We start from the raw sequence: 18409 nt of genomic DNA, 5'->3' as shown, positions 1-18409 counted from the left end.
GCCACCTGATGGGAGGCTCACAGTTTCGGGCCATCTCTGTGCGATTCACCAACCACGGTTCAAAATTGTAGGTGGGTGGACAGGTCTGCTCCGATTAAGTTGGACTGCCAATTAATGTCATTCCCAGCACGCACCCCACGTTACTTGGTCCAATTAAAGCGATTCCTCTGCAGGGAATGTATGGGGGGTGTTTGTGCGTGGCTGTTCACAGGGCCCCCTCATTCATGCGGTGGTGGAAGTCACTTTTCCGGGCATTTGGAGTAAAAAAAAATCAACTTGGCATAAATAATTACGATGACAATGTCTGGGGGTTTTTTTCTCTCGCCAGGTATTGATGGGAATTGCCTTTCCACCAAGGAGGTACATGAAGTTTACCGTGCAAATTACGTTTCAACTAAACTACATTCTTAACCTGGTTGCTGCCAGAGCGCCACAGTACAGTACTTGCAATCCACAGGTCGTCAAGTTCAATTCGATCTCCCGGCACGGCAGTTTAAACAATGGTGCAAGGTTATTAATCTACCGCCCCTCTGCCCCCCGCCTGTCCACCCAGCAGGATAAACGGAATGCACAAAGTTAGAGCAGTAGGTGTTTAACCTTCACTGCAGCGTTGCACGACCTTGGTTCTCAATCTATAAAACAAGCATGTTCATACCCAAGTTTGATTAAACAAAGCATAGTTGTGCTTATGTGCCCGTGCTCCATTTGTTTCGATTATTTACCTTCGAAGAAATGTTGCCATGTCCTCGCATCCCCAGGGGGTGCGTGCTCCCCAAGTTAAGAACCAGAGTTAGACCATGGCATGGGTAAGTTGCGTGTGATGGGTATTTCTCACTTGTTTCCAGACGTCTGGCCAGCAGTGGCAGAATCAATTGCTGGACAACTTTCACCTGATTTTAAGAGGAAGACACTCACAAACGTAACGTTGAATCCAATGTCAATCGTGTCAACAGATTGCTGATTAGAGTGCCTCCGCCATGATTTGAATATTTTCGATAACAAAGCCTTACAATTGTCTTGGGCAACCCTGGACACACGGCGTTGGACAGGAATCTACACTGTAAGAGCTGTTTTTGTGGAGTGTTTACCTTTAATCCACTTAGGCTGAACAGCTGTGCAGGGTGTGGCAACGGAGGGAGAGGCTCTGGTGACTCCCCAGGTCCGCCCCTGGCCATGGTCGGGCCACGTGTATTGGTGTAGCAACAGCAGCAACAGTAACAACACCAGTAGCAGCACAAACAGCACCACGAACAGTGATAACAGTAGCAGCATCTCTTTTCGATTTAAAGCTTTCGTGACTGCAGGGATTCATCTTCTTGGTTCTTTCAGTAAAGTCACGTAGAAGGAAAATAATTAAAATAAAACATCATAAAATAATTCTCACGACGTTTCGGCCACAACGCAAGCAGCCATCTTCAGGTGGAGAACAGGTCTGTCGAGAAGAACATTCAGACTCTGCCTTCTCGACAGACCTGTTCTCCACCTGAAGACGGCTGCTTGCGTTGTGGCCGAAACGTCGTGAGAGAATTATTTTATTATGTTTTATTTTTATTATTTTCCTTCTACGTGACTTTACCGAAAGAACCAAGAAGTAGCAGCATCAGCAGGAATAGCATCACCAACAAGAATACCACCACCAACAGTAATACCAGCAGTAGCCGTGCTGGGGAACCCCTTTGGGTCAGGCATGGAGGCGCACAGCTGGAATCAGATGCTCTGGAGGTTGTAGGGTTGGTGGATTATGCATAGAGCAGCATGTGCAAAATATCCCAATCTGCAGATTAAAAGGAGGTAGCGCTACTTCATAGCAGAGCAGCAAGTAGGTTTATAACGTACAGTATATGCAGTTCTTGTTTGCAAGTTATCGCCTCAAATGCAGTGTTTTCAGATACCTCTGGCTCACCTTCAAAAGCAAAATAATAAACATCCTAGTACAGGACCATCCTGGAAAAGTCTTGAGACTCAAATGATACTTACCTGGATACATAAATGGCATTACGGTAATTTCCTTTCATCTTGCATGGGTTGCTTTACCATACCACTGTCGTGAGAGCTGGAATAGAGAACCACTGCTTTGAAACACCACCAGCCAGCACGCCAGGCATTACCTTGTGTTCCCCATCTGCTCACGTTTATTTCACTTTGTGCGTTTTTAAGCAAAAGTACATTATTGGACCACTTATGTCGAGGCAACTGTTTCATTTCAACATCGACATTTCACGCCCAGCAAAAATGCACACGAGACAGCCATAATCGACACCTGAATAGTGTACAACAGTAGTAACGTGTACGCGAACGCATTTTTTAAAAAAAACACACTGCCTTCCTTCATTGTGAACTGGTGACCTTCAAATACACCACCAATATAATACATGGAAGAGTTAGACACTGCTAAGTCGCAGACTGCGTAACACTATGACGCTGGAATGCGCGTCGGCAAGGCCAGCACCGTGCACTGCAGCCCTGCTTCTGCGCTGGCAGAACATTATAAGTTGGCGGCGGTGGCAGCCAAGACACACGCCCTCTCGGACCTCCGAGGTTTCCCTTGCTCGTTATAAAACCCAGGCAAATGGAAAACAGAAGCACCGATGGTCGCACAACATTTGCCGGTTGGGCATGCGACATGTTTGGGTTAAATCCCAAGGGTCGCTTCAGGCAACAAGGCATGCCAGAACATTTTCAACGCTCAGATCGCATGTTCGGTCTTGCGCCCCAACAGTTTGAAATCAGACGACATGGGCAAACGCGCTCCACGTGCTATGCCTGCAGCGTCAATTGGGACATAACCTGAAATTCACCTACCCTATTAATAGTGTTTTTTAAAACATGTATATAGACGCTGTCGTGGCACTGTAACACATATTTCAGACAATACAATGGTGGTTCCATCTTAAAAACAAAAGGCCTTCACATATCTCCCCATAGTCAGACTTATTACCAGTGACACTTAATGAAATGTATATACTTTTTACAATACCAGGTTTTGTTTAAATTGGCTTAACACTGCTACTTGGAACGCCAATCCCATTATTTAATTAAACTAGGGGGACCCGACTACCAGACAACTTTGTGGATCCTATACGAAACCGTGTTGGTGGTGTTTGAAACATAATGTTACTACTGTATATACAAGGGTCTGAGGATACGGGAAATAGAAGCGAGTTGTCATCCGAGAGGACTTCCCCAAACAGCTCAACACCAATGTACAAATACTAGCAAAGGCTTATCTTTGGCTACTCTCAATACAGCTCACACTTTAATGTTTCATTGTTACTGCTGGAGCGGCATAAGACATTCAAGACTGCAGCCTTTTTTTTAAACAGAAGACGGAGGACGTTGCACAACTTCGGCAAACGCCTACAAGTAAAAATGTTGCCTGGCGATGCGTGTGCTGCTACAGGTATCTCGTAACCGAGCACTGTAGTCTACATGGATCAATAAATACATAGATTTTCAGTAACAGTACAGCCATTGTAGTAGCAGGAAACGTAATGTTAAACTGAAATGAGGTATCTGTCAATGAAACCCTCCCTTGTTCAAGGCAGCTGGAGCGCAAACCTGTGTCAGAGGGAGCACAGCAACACCCTACGTAGTGAGATTAAAACTTCACTCTGAAATGACTGCCCCCACCCCCCTCCGTGAGTGAATAAGTTACGCTAAGCTAATAGCCAAACCGCCAGTAGGCACACATTAATAGTGCACGGTTGCACGGACTACATTAAAACTCCTGTGTATTTCACAAGACATTTGTTTCTTCAAGTCATCTGTTGGAAAGGTTGGCCTATCTTTCACGTTTTACTAATTAAGGCAACACAGTCATTTCAGAAGAGTCACAACAAAATCAGAAATTGGAAGGTGACCGATAAATGAGGTTTAAACAATTCAACTACATTCCCAGGAGCACCTGCACCTGCGTTCAGCCAGCCAGACCTGCCACTTATTTGGAAGAGGATCTGAATAAATGTACCTGACTTAATTGCTAATCCCCATCTCTCCCATCTAGACACCAAACCCTCTAAGCTAAGCCCATATCGAGCACCGCTCTCTCCCGCGTCTGCCTACCTTAGTCCACTATAAGTGCCGACGCCGCACAAAGTCTTTTCTCAAAATACAAAAATGCACCACAGGTTCAGCATCCGGTCCCGCTTGCCCTATGACCTACTCCTCCCAAGTGGGATTCTCTCGCCCGTTTCCCTTCACCACCTACTTCCTAAAGTACTCCAGCCCTTCCACAGTCATTCCCCTTTCTGCTTTGTGCCTCGCTTCCCCTGAACCCCCAAACGCTTGAACCGAAGTGTATGAGGTCACAACTCCCAATAAAGGTGCTGGGTGGGGCAACACTTCCTCCCCCCCGCACCCACGCTCTTACGACTGCTTCTCTTGCAAGTGCTCTGCATGACTCCCGGGCGGCTACGGTGGCGATAGGGGTCGTGAGTCATCGTGAGCCAGTGAGCCGTCAGCTACTGCTCCCATGCGGGGCTGCGCCTCCCGTCCACCTCAGTCTCCGTGTGGAAGAGAAGGTCGGCCAGACTGTGCTCCACCACGGCACGACGGCCCATATCACTCACCTGCCAGGCATAAGCGTACAGGTGCATGCAAACACACACACACACGCATGGACAATTTGAATTTATACATCATCTAAATGGAAGAGCTTATACAAAAATGACATAGAACACAATAGTGTAAAAGACGTGTTGTGGGAGCCAGGCCAGGGAAACGTCAGAAAAAAGAGAGAGAGAGCAATGCTGCAGCACAACCTTAAGCAAATCAATTGAGTGCCAGCACCAAACAACAATGAGCCTCAGGGAAAGCTGGGTCAGTCAGAGCAGCACCCATGAGTCCCAGGGCATCGATGGGGGGCGGGAGGGAGGGGGGCACATCACTGTTATAAAACACCACTTGTTAAAAAGTAATTTGCCAAGAGACAAATTATCCCCTAAAATTTTTCGTTCAGAAAACGCGCAACTCACCGGCTGAAAATCAAGCCCCTTTGGTGGGTACTTGAAGTGCGGTCCGAAGTTAATGGACACCTGGAGGGGCAGAGACAATCTCCATGGAATCGTTGGCATTTGCAAGAAAGACATGTGGGGTTAAACGTCACTGCTAAACTTGCACTCCAGTGTTCCCTCCACACAGCAGCCGCCACTGTGCAGAACACCCTCACCGCCGCCAAGGAAAAGAATCACGAGCCCAGCGTATGGCGAACACTTGTCTATGAGAGAAAACTGCATGCAGTTGCTTCTAATCTTATGCTACCCCCTATAGTCTGCAATTCCTTTCCGCTTCGTCGTCTGCACTGCCGATTCCCTCTCGCTTATTAATTCCAGGAACAAGACGTATGATTTAGTACATTTAGCGTTCCGCTCCATTCTTACACTGCAAGGATATATCATGAAGGAAGGTGCTACGTTTCACGTAGTCTGCAGAAGTTTCACCGGAGGGGGCGATGTTGCTAAGTGTAATGCCAAGCAAGTGATTTTCATGTTGTTATTTTTATTTATTTTGACCATGACGTCGGCACACAATGGCCTAACTCTTTTATAAGGACGTGTCGGAATCTTTAATGTCCACGGTGAAGCAGGCGGTGCATATTCTAAGGTTAACACACCTACAATATTAATCGGAATAGCCCGCCAGATTCCCCCTTGAACCCCTTTTGCAACAAGTGGTGAATGCACTACCGTTGGGGACCAGGTCACTGCACCAAACACCTTCCCACACCACTGTTTGACTCTGTTTCTGATTAGTTAGCTCTCCAATAGCCGTGCCTTCTCCTCTGCTCCCCCTACTGTATGGCATTCCTTCACCCTCGATATTTGTACTGTCCAGACTTAAGACCCTCCTCCATTCTCCAATAACAATGTCACACATGATTGTTCCTTCTCCTCTGCTGCCCCTACTGTCTGGAATTCCCTCTGCCTAAACATATGTTAGTATGGCCAATTACATTCTCATTTTATAAAGACCAGAATTAAGATCTTTATTTTTTTTCTTCACCCCTTTCCCGAGTGTCCCCAACGATGTACAACATTTCGAGGTGATGTTGCATGTTGTTGTAAATAAATCTACATTTTAGTTATTGTAGTCGATACAGTTGAGCATGAACTATAAATTCATGGTTTTTTAATTTAGCATAAAATAATTGGTAAATGGAAAACGCCAACTAATTTTTATACACCATCACCGAGAGTAATATAAGATTATGACATTTCGACCAAAATATAATTCTTTCTATCGGTGACATTTTTAAAAACCTATTAGATTTACCATTTGTTTAGCATCTATATGCAGCCATCTGAAGATACTTTGTTGTTACTTTGAGTTATGCTCTTTATTCGGGTATAAGTTCACTGCAGAAGCAAAATGACAACGTAAGAGTAGGCTGACATTCGTGAGACGTACTGTGCAGTTGCGATAGAGGGATATGGCTGGAAAGTAGACGCCTTCAAACACATCCTCCCACGCAACTCCCTGGCTCTTTCCGTTCTTAAAGAAAGTGATCTACCACACACAAACACAACATCACAATTAGTGCATGGGCTGGAGCAGAAATAGGTTTCCACCTGAGGTGATGAAACTTTTAGGGAGGTACGGATTTTGTTTCATGACCAATAAATGACAATTCGGCTATAATATTATTACATTTAGTTCTGTAAAAAAATAATATGCCACCTCAGGTGATATCAAATATTAAAACATTTGAACTAAGTCTATAGAATAAAAAAAAATGCAGAAGTCATCTTTGTGAAAAAAAACTCTCATAACTGCAGTCCAAAACTTCACAAAAAAATCAATCCGACTTGTACCTCTGTATTTGAGAATGATAAGACACATGGTTAAATAACCACCAAGTGTGGACAAAGGCTTAAACAAACACACTGAATGTGCAAGATCTGCCCAATGCCTGTCACCACATACCTTACTGCCCGGAGTCTGCCGCAAGTCCTTTTCTGCTTTTTCCACCAAATCTTTCTCCTCAAAGTAGAGGTAGCTTTTGAATTTGATCAAGGCCTGTGCACAAAGCAGTTGTAATACAAATTTAGTTCGTGTCAAACTACTTGCCACAATATCATCATAAACCCATATGACACATACTGAGTTGCCATAACAATTTGGCTTTCTGCATCACAACACAGCAAATGAGGGTTGGCATTCATCACCAAGGTAGTGTGACTCCTTAAGATCTCATGTGTAGTCTACATAGGCTGCGAGGGAAAGTGCTGTTAATGAGCACCTATTAGGGCCAGAACGGCGCACCATGTGCGGCTGCCTTCACGTCCCCGATGCTATTTATACAACGTACGTAGCACAGTTGGCTACGTATGGTACAAAAGAAGTTCAACATACATACCAGGCACTCTTTTAAGGCTGAGTAAAGATTTGGGGAGGCCCAAGACCGTTTCAAATCCACTGATATGGGCCATGCTCGGAAATCAAACTCGGTTCGCCCAGTACATGCTGCATTGTGCTAACCACGACACCACCTCTACACCCCAGTGTAACTCCCCACACACAGGCATAGGGCATATCGGGATGGAGAGCAGGTGGTGCACGTGGCCACAACACCTTGTCCTTGTAGGTGTCGGGCAGGGCATTGGCGGTGACCGTGTCATCGGGCAGGTCGATATAGAAGCCCAGCGTATCTCCCTGCTCGTAGCCCTCGGAGTAGTGCTTCCCACGCGACTGGTGGAACTTGGTCCCCTTCTTGCTGCGCCACGAGTAGCTGAACTTGTCGAAGCCAAGTGGAGCCTGCAGGTTACCTGGAAGGAGAAAAAACAAGCCCGGCATCGGATACATTTCGCACACACGTGCCCACTTGGATACAAACTAACGGCAATTTGAGCCTATAAAAACATCTTATTTTACCATTACAAAAAATGTCACTAAAATCCATTTGTCAAATATATGACGTCTCTACACCATCATCATCATAAGCCACGTTCTATCCACTGCTGGATGAAGGCCACCACATGCCACCATCACTCACGGTCCTGCACTGCCACAGTGCATTTAGCTCCTGCGTACAGATATTTTTTTTCCACAGCTACTTTTGTGATATCTGATTGGTCGCTTAATCGGACAGATAGTCTGTATTGCATTGCATAAATAATCGGATAGCCCAGCTCGAGAGGTGTGGTGGAGGAGGGGGAAATGGGGATAGGTACCGAGGCTCTGGCTCCAGCCCAGCCGGGCAGCTGTGTCGGCCGGCAGCGTGTCGACGCGCACCTCGAAGAACCAGGCTCCACGGCGCACGCCATGCGACGCACGCACCGTCGCGTAGCCCTTCTCGCCCGTCACCGTCAGACGGTCGTCGGATATCTTCAGCTGGGGAGCTGCGGCACAAGCGGAGGATGAGATGAATGAGTTGATAAATAAAAGGATTTTATTACTTTCCCAAGAGCCAATTAAATATTTGGCTGGTGAAATGTATATAGCCAGGTGAGAACCTTCTCAGACTCCACAACATTGTATTGTTCCGCCAAGATATCTTACTTTATTTAACATTCTTTAAAACTCCACAGGATGGAGTGGTGGAACAGTGGTTAGCAAATTAAACTGTGAACCCGGTGACTTGAGGTCGACTTCTGGCGAGAGCTAACATGAAGTGGTATCTGAACTGGTCCTGGGCACCACCCTTCAGAACTCCTTAAGACTCAAACAAATGCACATTGGAAATAGTTACACAATCCACCTGCAAGCATTATTTTTCTCTAACTCATTCAATAATTAAAACACCCAGCACGCAGCTCCTGTGGAGCGCTGGACTCAGGTTTGTGTGCGGGCCACCAGCGGTCTCACCGCGGTCGTGCAGCGCGAGCAGCACGCGCTCGTAGAGGCATGCGCGGTACAGATCCCCGGGGATCGGCTTCCCGGCCCAGGAATCCAGCTCAATCCTCTCGGGGTCGGGCGCGTGGGGGTCGGGCTCCGCCAGGATGTAGCGATAGCCGTCCTTGTTGAATGGGTGCTCCAGTGGGTAGCCATGGGGGGGCAGACGCTGCGACTGGAACAGCGGGTCGCTGCGAGGAGCGTTAACGAAGACAAGAGTACATTAAAACCTTGGATTGCGAGCATAATTCGTTCCGGAAATGTGTTTGTAATCCAAAGCACTCGTATATCAAAGCACTGGTATATCAGTTGTGATCACGTGACGCTCGGCCGACAAAGCGTATACGTACTACTCCTATTGCAAGACCTCGCTCGTTTATCAAATTAATATTTATTTTAAAAATGTGTTCGTCTTCCAAAACACTCGCAGACCAAGTTACTCGCAATCCAAGGTTTTACTGTACATCATTACAGCCAGCTCAACCTCACCCGGTTGAGTGTCATACTACGTGTACAGGTTAAACCATTGCCAGATGAGGGCATCGCCACACTGTGCAGGTATCTTGTGGGTTATCCGACTGTAGTTCAGTTCGCTGGACATTGCAAGATGGTGAAGGAGGGGCATCGAAGAGGGAGTATAGCACCATGCACAGCGGATTGTGTTGCAATGCCCTCTGCTGCCCACAATGTGGCACCACAGCTGCCGAAGGCAATCTGTTTCCGGAGGGCGCAATCACACTTAGCTTCCCAGATATGATGGGATTGGATACATTCCCAGTGGTTTGGTCTTAAGCAATATATCTTAATACGAATTATTTATTCAAAGATGTGTATTTGTAATTCTGAGAACCAAACGTAGCACGAGGATGAGCAATACACAAACACACTGCTCTTTGCAAAAGTTATGAATGGCATTTTCTTAGTATCATGACACAGAGCCAATAGCAATAATGGAATGTTAAAACAAACCAAAAACCATAAACAAAGCCCAAATGGCAAAGCAATATGTAACCAAAACCCAAAAGTTAAACTAAGGACACATGGTATAAAATAGATGACCCAAGAGATAAAGGTCAATTTATGATGAGCAAAGCACAATGAGGAGGTTGATTGAAGCGCATGCCCACTCACTTTCTTGTGCGCTTGGACGTATTGCCGGTCGCTCCTTCCTGCTTGCGCTTGGCTCCGCGCCCCTTCCCAACACCAACCTGCACGCTTCCTGGGGTTGGGGTTAGGGTTCGGCCTGAAATTACACAAAATACACAGCTCAACCCTTTTGTACTGCATTACCAATACAATACAAGTTAAGACGTTTATTTGAAAAACGCAAAAATACATCAACTGCTGCCAGCAAGGTGCGACTCACCATTAACACCCCCACTGGCCACGGGCACAACCTGCTTCTGCGTGTCATACGTTGGGCCAATGCTTCCGAGGTCCTGGGTAGACAAAAGTCAAACATCCATAGTGAAATATAAATTCATCATAAATCAGCAATAATGATCAACGCACTGCTGAACGAAGACTTCCCCGAGCTGTCGTCATCTCTCGCAGTCCTGAAATGTAACAATCCGCAGAAAACTTCCGCAGGAGCTCACTTCATCACTCCATCCATGTGGTGGATGTTCACTCAGGCGTGTTCTCTTCTTTGGCTCCCCACTCCGTTGCTAGTCTTGACTGCCAGCCATCATCCCTGCTAACAATGCATCCTGTCCGAGCATACTTACGGTCCATATCGGGTCTATAAGCTACTTGTGTTTTCAAAAGTGCGCAAAAAACATCGTATAATGAATGCTTGGAAGTACATTGACAGAAAGAGAAACACAATGAACTATAAACCAGTAGCAGTAATTCGTTTTTTCGAGGCTCAACATATCTGTAACAAAGAAAACAACAACATCGGTCATCTGGAGTGTGGAGGTGTCTTTGAAGTGATCTGCAAGGGTCACCAACTACACGAAGACTGTGTTCAGGTCACTTGTAGCATGGTTGGCTACGTCAAGTGTGAAAGAAGTTCACACATACAGGTGACCTCCGAACCTACAACCTAATTGGTTCCTGGACGATTGTCGCAAGTTGAACCATCGTAAGTCGAACCCTTATTTCCCATAAGGCGTAATGTTATACATTGGGGTTCCGTTCTTGGAAACCCATTACCTACCATAAAAATAACAAAATTGGCCAAGAAAATAAATGAAAATAACCCCAACAAACATTTACTGTAACTTAACTTTTACAAACATTTATTAAGTAAACACAAAGACTTACATTTGAAAATCCGTAAGTGCTTTTCTGCACGTGCATCACATTTCCTCTTCTTTGACAGTGAAAGGCGGAAACAAATTCTAAATTTTAGGAAAATGTACAAAATGTGAAGAGCGTTGCAAAAGAGGTGCGTTCACTCTAGGCGCAGCTCCAGACTGTCGGGCATACTCTACATACGCATACGGTGCAAGAGTCTGCGCATGAAATGCATGAAATGCATGAAATGCGCAGACTCGTCACCTGATGGCGCTGACTCATTGCCTGACATGCGTAAATGCGTTGCCAATCGGCTCTGCGTCGGTAGCAGTCGTTAGGCGGTTGAATAAACGAGTTTTGGTCGTTACTGTTGGGGTTTTACTATAAGAAAGGTCGTAAAAGCAGGGAGTCGCAAGTCGAGCCGTCGTAAGTCAGGGGTCATCCGTACATACATACCTGATCCAGGAGGCCAAACTTGGGGTAGTCTCCTTCAAGCTCCCGACTGCCAGGGTCTGGGCCCTCCTTCACCAAAAATACATCGCGCTCCTTGCTCTGTCAGGCCGGACGGTAAACAAGACACGACCAGCATATCGATTGCAATTCTGTTTTAGCTCATTTGTATGATCGTAATAATGGTGATTATTTGCTCAGGAAAGTCTCACCGAATCTCTTTTCAGGAGGGTTATCTGTTGGAATGCTAGCCATTTAGTGTTTGGTATCACATTCCGTGTATGCTATTGACAGTCTGTATGGTTTAAGCTCCCACCGATAAGTTACTCATGTCTCAAAGGCAAAATATTGCCCAGATTCAGATTAATATCCATTTTACACTCACAAGAGATTCATAGAATGGTACATCTTGAAAATAAATCATTATAATTATCGATCTATAAAACAATTACATGCATATGATATGGCAATGCTACATTCGGTGTAGTGGAGTGAATAAAAGTTAACTGAAAAAATAAAAGCTACAAAGGAGATGGCAAAAATGAGAGATTCTTGAATTAAAACAGTTACTGGGAATCGTGACAATGTATCTATCAAACAGCTGTTGGGAGGGCGAATACAGTAGTTACATAACTAGTGACTACCAGTCAACCTTCCCAACCTGCCACACAGCCTATGCCCATTGTTTAATGTTCCATCAAATACTTTATGGGCCCCTGGTATACTAAAGTAGGAACGTGAATAGTGCCCACAGCCTTCACGAGATGCACACTCGATGAATTGTGTCGGGTGTGGAAATAATTTTGGGGTCATCAACTCAGACAAAAATGTTTAAATTACGCTCTGCCCATCTCACATGCCCTTACCATTGCTTTGACAATGTTGTTTGGCCAGGTGAGCTTGTTAGGCCGCGGCCGAATGGTCAGACACTCCCAGTAGTTGTCGATGAATGGAATGATGTCCTGTTGTAAAGAGAAGCCAATGGAACGCCACCACATCAAACACGTGCCAGAAGACACAAATTAACACTGACGGGGCAAATTTCATCATATGGTCTCGTTCAGAGCATCAGAATGGTCAGATCATTAGGGATCACCTTCTCTTTGGAGAACATGGTTTTCGGGTGCTCGTCCTGTGTGCGCGACTTCCAGGTTAGGTTGGCGAGGGAAGTGAGGCACATCTCCTTGAGAGCTGACGCACAAGTACGCACACACACGTACACACCCCCGTGCTGAGCATCACCAACTTGCCAGTGCTACATTACTTTATCTTGAGCCATGCGCACAGACCTATATGTCGGCCCAGATTTTCCAAAACTGCAGCTGTTATTATTATTTTGCCGCAGTATCATGCCATTGTTATTGCTATAAGTTTTTAATCTTATAGCTACGATCAGCGCTGCTCTTAATCCTTGCAGGATAAATAGAATAAGCACTGCCTGACGAGGGCTGAAGATAAGCGTTTGTTAAAATGGACAGACTCGCCCCCAACACATCAATGTGGAACTTCTATCACGGACTAAAAATAGCCAAAGGATAAATCCACCTCCCACTGATATAAAGTGTCAGGACACTTCAGTTTTTACCATAGGATGAATCCCCGAAATGCCTTACAACCCATATGCAAGCAATTATGAATGTTTTCTCGTAAAAAAATAATTGGGTAAAGGTGCAACCTTGAAATTTCTCTCACAACACGGTTGGTGGAAAGGACCTCCACGAGAGGTTATTTTTTTTAGTTAAAAACAAAAGGTGGCTTTTTGATCCCTTTTTGCAATGTGAAATAACTTGTACAAGCTCAACTAAGAGACATCGTGCAGGATCTCTTGGACCCAGGGCTGGATTGCAGGGTTAAAACTGTCATAGTTTAATTAATGTCGAGTTAATGACAGCATCAGTACTGTAGGTGTGCATATTAAGATTTTAGTCTAAACACAAGTGTGGCCTTTTTTTAATACTCAGTGCATGTGCCTCATGAGACCAGTGCCGGTCCCTTCTGCCCACGGCTCACCCCCCACCCCCCCACCCCCTGCGTGCACTCACTGGCCTGTTTCCTCAGGAAGTACGTGTTGCCACTGTGGTGGCAGATGTTGCAGTGGAAGACATAGTTGGTAATAAACGGCAAGCAATTCCTGCGAATGTTTGGGCAGCAAAGCAACAGGAGCACCAACTTGAGATTAACGACGAAGCAAAATGCGGCGAATAAAAGGGCACAGCAATGCAGGTTACGTATTATACAGCCCACCGCACGATGGAGTGTCAAAATAGGCAGCGCGCGCCAATCGCGAGAATGTGTGCAACCCATGTGCCACTCACGACGTGTCGATGTCGAAGCTCTCGGCTGTGAACCACTTGAGGCAGATGCCGCACTGCAGCTCCACCTGGCCCAGGTTCCTCACGGGGTCATCTTCCGAAGCGGCCCCCACCTCCTCCACCGTCTCCTGGAAAACAGCGATTGAGCCTGTTAAGTACCTGGAAAGGTAGAGGAAGGATTCGTTTGGTGGGACAATGTGAGGAATTGGATGGAACCCAATTTAACACGTAGGCTTTCGCGACCAATATTATTCATAATATAGGTTTTTGGGTCAGATCGCGTTATTTATAAATGTGTCGTAACCCTCCACCACCCGACATGGCCAAACAGTAAAAATGTGTCACGTTTTTCAAAGGACAAAAAAATTCACTTCTTTAGCCCACCGGTGTGCTGAAGAGAGAATCAACAGCATTTTAAAATTTGAGTACGACGTTTCGCTGATAATTACAATCAGCTTCATCGAGCAAGAATGGTGAAGCTCTCCTGTTGCTTCCGGTCTTATATAGAGCAGCATCAGGGTGACGTCATCATGTAATTGGATGGAACCCGCCATGAAGATCGCAAAATATTGAAAGCATCCATGGACATAATCCGCTCAGTTATGAGGATGACAGGCGTTGGCTGCGACGTGACCAGGTGAACAGGAGATGGCAGTACAGCAAATTATTTTTGAATTAACCTGTGTGGAGCTTTGAGTGTTACCCCCTCATATGCATGGGTTTCCTTGTACTCTCTTGTTTCCCTCACACATACCAAATACTAATGTATGGAAATTGCTAAACATCCCAATGTAGTAGGCAACACTATCCTGATAAGAGTTTTGAGACTCGTGAAACGTTCCTGGGTAAAGGACATTCACGAGTTATTACTGCCCAGTATTTGGCGTTAGTTACAGCTGACCACAGGAGATATTCACCACATTAGGAAGTCACTTGGTATAGTTTGTTTACATCTGGTGAAAACTGGCCTCAAATACCACAGCAGATCACGGTGACTGCATCCAAAGAATGGCGACTCTGGGCACTTCCAGACACCAGACGGAACGCAAACACGGGCCCGCCTTTCTTCTCAGTCCATGCCCTGCCCCGGGTTCATTAGAATGCATTCCAGTGGCATCGGGCATTTTGTTGCACTATGAGCAATCGTTACAGATTGTTGTACTTTGCTTTATATTTGGGAGCCTTTTTGTAACTCCGGTTTCACTTTTTTCGTCTCAATGGGCTCTCTCGCGCACATAAACACACACGTGTATATATAACATCTTCAGCCATGGTCAACCCACTGTTGGATGACGTCTTCCCCTAAGCAGCTGCTTTATCTCAAGACCTTGAGAGATAATCCAAGAGCCGAGTTTGTCGCTCCATCTCATCTCGGTGGACGCAGTCTCGGACAAATTTAATTCCTTGGCTACCGCTCCGTTATTACTAAATGTTGGTAATGATTATTTGGTCAGATTACAGTAATTTAATACTACGTAATAATAATAATAAATAAATATATTAACTGGATAATCCCTGGAGATGGAACATTGCGTGTGGAACGGTGCCCAGGCTATCAAGTGGCACATACAAAGCAATGCAACTACATACGTGCATTAGATCAAGTACAATTACACCATACACAATGTAGAATGTAAATATAAAGTTTTATCTTTGGAAACTTCACCTGTATGCAGGAATTGTCAACTTCCACCGGCATGAGATCCGCTTCGGCGCACTGCACAGAGCTGCACATGAAGCCAAAACACCACAATACAGCAAATCACATACAACACACATACAACACACATACAACATGCACACCATACAAAACTACACGCCTTACAAAACTACCCACATTAAAAGCAGCAACACATACACCACGCACACCCCACATTCAACATAAACACCACATTCCATACAAAACCACACGCCAAATCTGTATACACGCCAAATATACTAAACCCAGACATGGTACAACTTTGACACACAATCCAAAACTCCTCGCACAACACCAATACCGTGCAAAAATCACACCACTCAAGACTGATCAACCATCTCATCACCACCCCATCTCATCATCACCCCCATCGTATCATAACCCCCATCTCATCACCACCCCATCTCATTATCACCCCCATCATCATCAACATCAACCCCTCAACCACCGTCAACCTCATCGTAATCACCCAGCCAACCATCCCATCGCCACCAATAACCTCATCGTAACGATCATCAAACCTCTCATCATCATCCCCTCACCTCCAATCTGCTCAATCATCTCATCATCCCTTCACCACATCATCCTCACCACCACCACAATGATGAACACCACCACCATCACCACCACCACAATGATGATGAACACCACCACCATCACCACCACAATGATAATGAACACCACCATCACCACAATGATGATGATGAACAATCAAACCGCTCCCTCCTCTCGTTCGCACAATTCAAATCAAACCCGCCGACTCGCAGCCTCCCGGCACTCGCTCATTGCAATTAAAACTACGCCGACGAAAGGGGGGGGGGGCTAGAAGGCCTCTCCACCATCATCATCATCCGCAACAGCTTCTTCTCGTCGTCGTCGTTGTTGCAACAACAACAACAGCAGCAACAACAACAGCAGCAGCAGCAGCAGCGTTGGCTTCACTCACTCGGACTCGTCCGCGTTTGCCGCCATCTTCAAACGGGGCCCGGGCTCCTCTCGTCTCGGCCAAGTCTCGCGAGAAGTCACGAACCCCCCCCGCACCCCTCCCCTTACATCCCCCCCCGCACCCCTCCCCTCACATCCCCCCCCGCACCCCTCCCCTCACATCCCCCCCGCACCCCTCCCCTTACATCCCCCCCGCACCCCTCCCCTCACACCCCCCCTCACACCCCCCCCTCACACCCCCCTCCTCACACCCACCCTCGCCCACCCCTCGCACCCCCCTCGCACCCCCCCCTCGCACCCCCCCCTCGCATCCCCCCCTCGCATCCCCCCCTCGCATCCCCCCCTCACACCCCCCCCCTCACACCCCCCCCCTCACACCCCCCCCCTCACACCCCCCCCCCCTCACACCCCTTCCTCAACCACCCTCCTCACCCCCCCTCCCACCTCTCGCCCCCCCTCACCCCCCCCCGCCCCCCCTCACCCCCCCCCCCGCCCCCCCTCACCCCCCCCCCCCGCCCCCTCCTCAAAACCCCCCTCACACCCCCCCCTCACTCTCCCCCTCCTCACACCCCCCCCCACACCCCCCCCACACCCCCCCCTTCTCACACCCCCCCCACACCCCCTCACACTCCTCTTCCTCACACCCCCCCCCACACCCCCCCTTCTCACACCCCTCGCACCACCACCACTGCTCATCTTGATAATAATTATAATAATAATTTTTATTCACGTTATTGTTCGAATCTTTCATTGTGAATGCCACGCCAGACCGTTGAGATTAATCGCAGGTGCTTGAATATAATTAGTCATTCAGTGTCTTTGGGTCTTTCGGTAAAATCACGGAGATGGTTATTTTATTTGAACCTATCTACGTGACTTTACCGAAAGACCCAAATATATATTGAATTCCTGCAGTCACGAAAGCTTTAAGTCAATATACAATTGTTAATTATTTTGTTTGGTGTGCGTTGTGTGAAGTTTCTGAATAAAGTTCTGTACTGTAATCGTTATTTCAACTTTGCGAGTGAGTCCATTAATTCCTTTATTCAACCACGTTAGATCGTGGATGATTACATCGTATTATTTATTATTCAACCTCGCGAGACCTTTGTGAGATTTACCTCGTTTTATTATCCTCACTCAACCGTGTAGGTCCATTGTTATGTTATTTCACTTACGCGAGTCATTGGTATCCTTTATTTAACCGTATGGTTATTTACGTAAGGCTATTGACTTTATTACAGAAACATGCGAGCCTATTACGATGTATTATTGCTTTCAACAATATTTAATCATTTGGGTCCATTGAGATGTACCGCCTCCTTTAACCGTGCGAGCTAATTGATATTGATCCTTTGCGGGTTCATTAAGATTACGTATCATTAAATAAAGGGTAACACTTGGTTTACCTCTCGTCCATATGAAGTGTTTTATAAAAACACATTTAAGGCCTTCGGCCACGAAAGTCACACAAAAATTGCACACGAATGACGCATTCACGCAAGCTCCGTTTAAAAGTTTTAAATTAAACATTTGAATTGTATTGTTTTGAATTAGATAATTGTATTTCTTTATTGAAAGCTGATATAATTTTACATCTGGAAGACTTCATTGAAAACGACATTTCGTGTGAATTTTCTCTCGTCGTTAAGTAGATGTCCTTGCTGGGGGTTCGGTTCGATGCGGACTGTCACCTGTTTGGGATTGCGGGATCGATATAAGGCGACACAGAGCTGCTGGCCGTGCGAGAAGACCGCCGTCTGCAGATCGATTCCAACGTAATCGAACGTCTGTCCCTGTGCCTCCGTCGTTCATGCAGGGGGCACGTAGGTTTGCAGCGCCCCCTGCATGAAAACGACGGAAAGTGCAGTGTTCATCACAGATAAAGTTGTGCGCTTATATAAGAGTATGCTAAACCAATTGATATTTGACT

General features: G+C 46.3%; 1 protein-coding gene across 2 annotated transcripts; it reads right to left on the bottom strand.

Annotated features, from left to right (window-relative positions):
* Positions 1 to 2029: 2029 nt before the first annotated feature.
* On the bottom strand, positions 2030 to 16549 carry LOC144945263 (set1/Ash2 histone methyltransferase complex subunit ASH2-like). 2 transcript variants are annotated; one of them, XM_078873644.1, is made up of 16 exons: positions 16478 to 16549; positions 15499 to 15559; positions 13836 to 13960; positions 13563 to 13651; positions 12617 to 12711; positions 12387 to 12482; positions 11527 to 11622; positions 10196 to 10268; positions 9961 to 10072; positions 8803 to 9020; positions 8169 to 8336; positions 7570 to 7763; positions 6922 to 7014; positions 6406 to 6504; positions 4974 to 5033; positions 2030 to 4568 (listed from the first exon to the last, which is right to left on the bottom strand). In XM_078873644.1, the coding sequence occupies exons 1-16, from the start codon at positions 16501 to 16503 to the stop codon at positions 4461 to 4463; spliced, it is 1713 nt and encodes a 570-aa protein (XP_078729770.1). In that variant the 5' UTR covers positions 16504 to 16549; the 3' UTR covers positions 2030 to 4460. The 2 variants fall into 2 exon arrangements, with proteins under 2 accessions (XP_078729770.1, XP_078729771.1); XM_078873645.1 differs by lacking the exons at positions 13563 to 13651; positions 15499 to 15559; positions 16478 to 16549 and having other exon boundaries at positions 13836 to 13963.
* Between the last annotated feature and the right edge of the window lie 1860 nt (positions 16550 to 18409).

The sequence above is a fragment of the Lampetra fluviatilis genome, chromosome 37 (genome assembly GCF_964198595.1).
Source record: "Lampetra fluviatilis chromosome 37, kcLamFluv1.1, whole genome shotgun sequence".
NCBI lineage: Eukaryota > Metazoa > Chordata > Hyperoartia > Petromyzontiformes > Petromyzontidae > Lampetra > Lampetra fluviatilis.
Note: the sequence above shows the minus strand (reverse complement) of the source record. Positions and strands in the feature narration are given on the sequence as shown.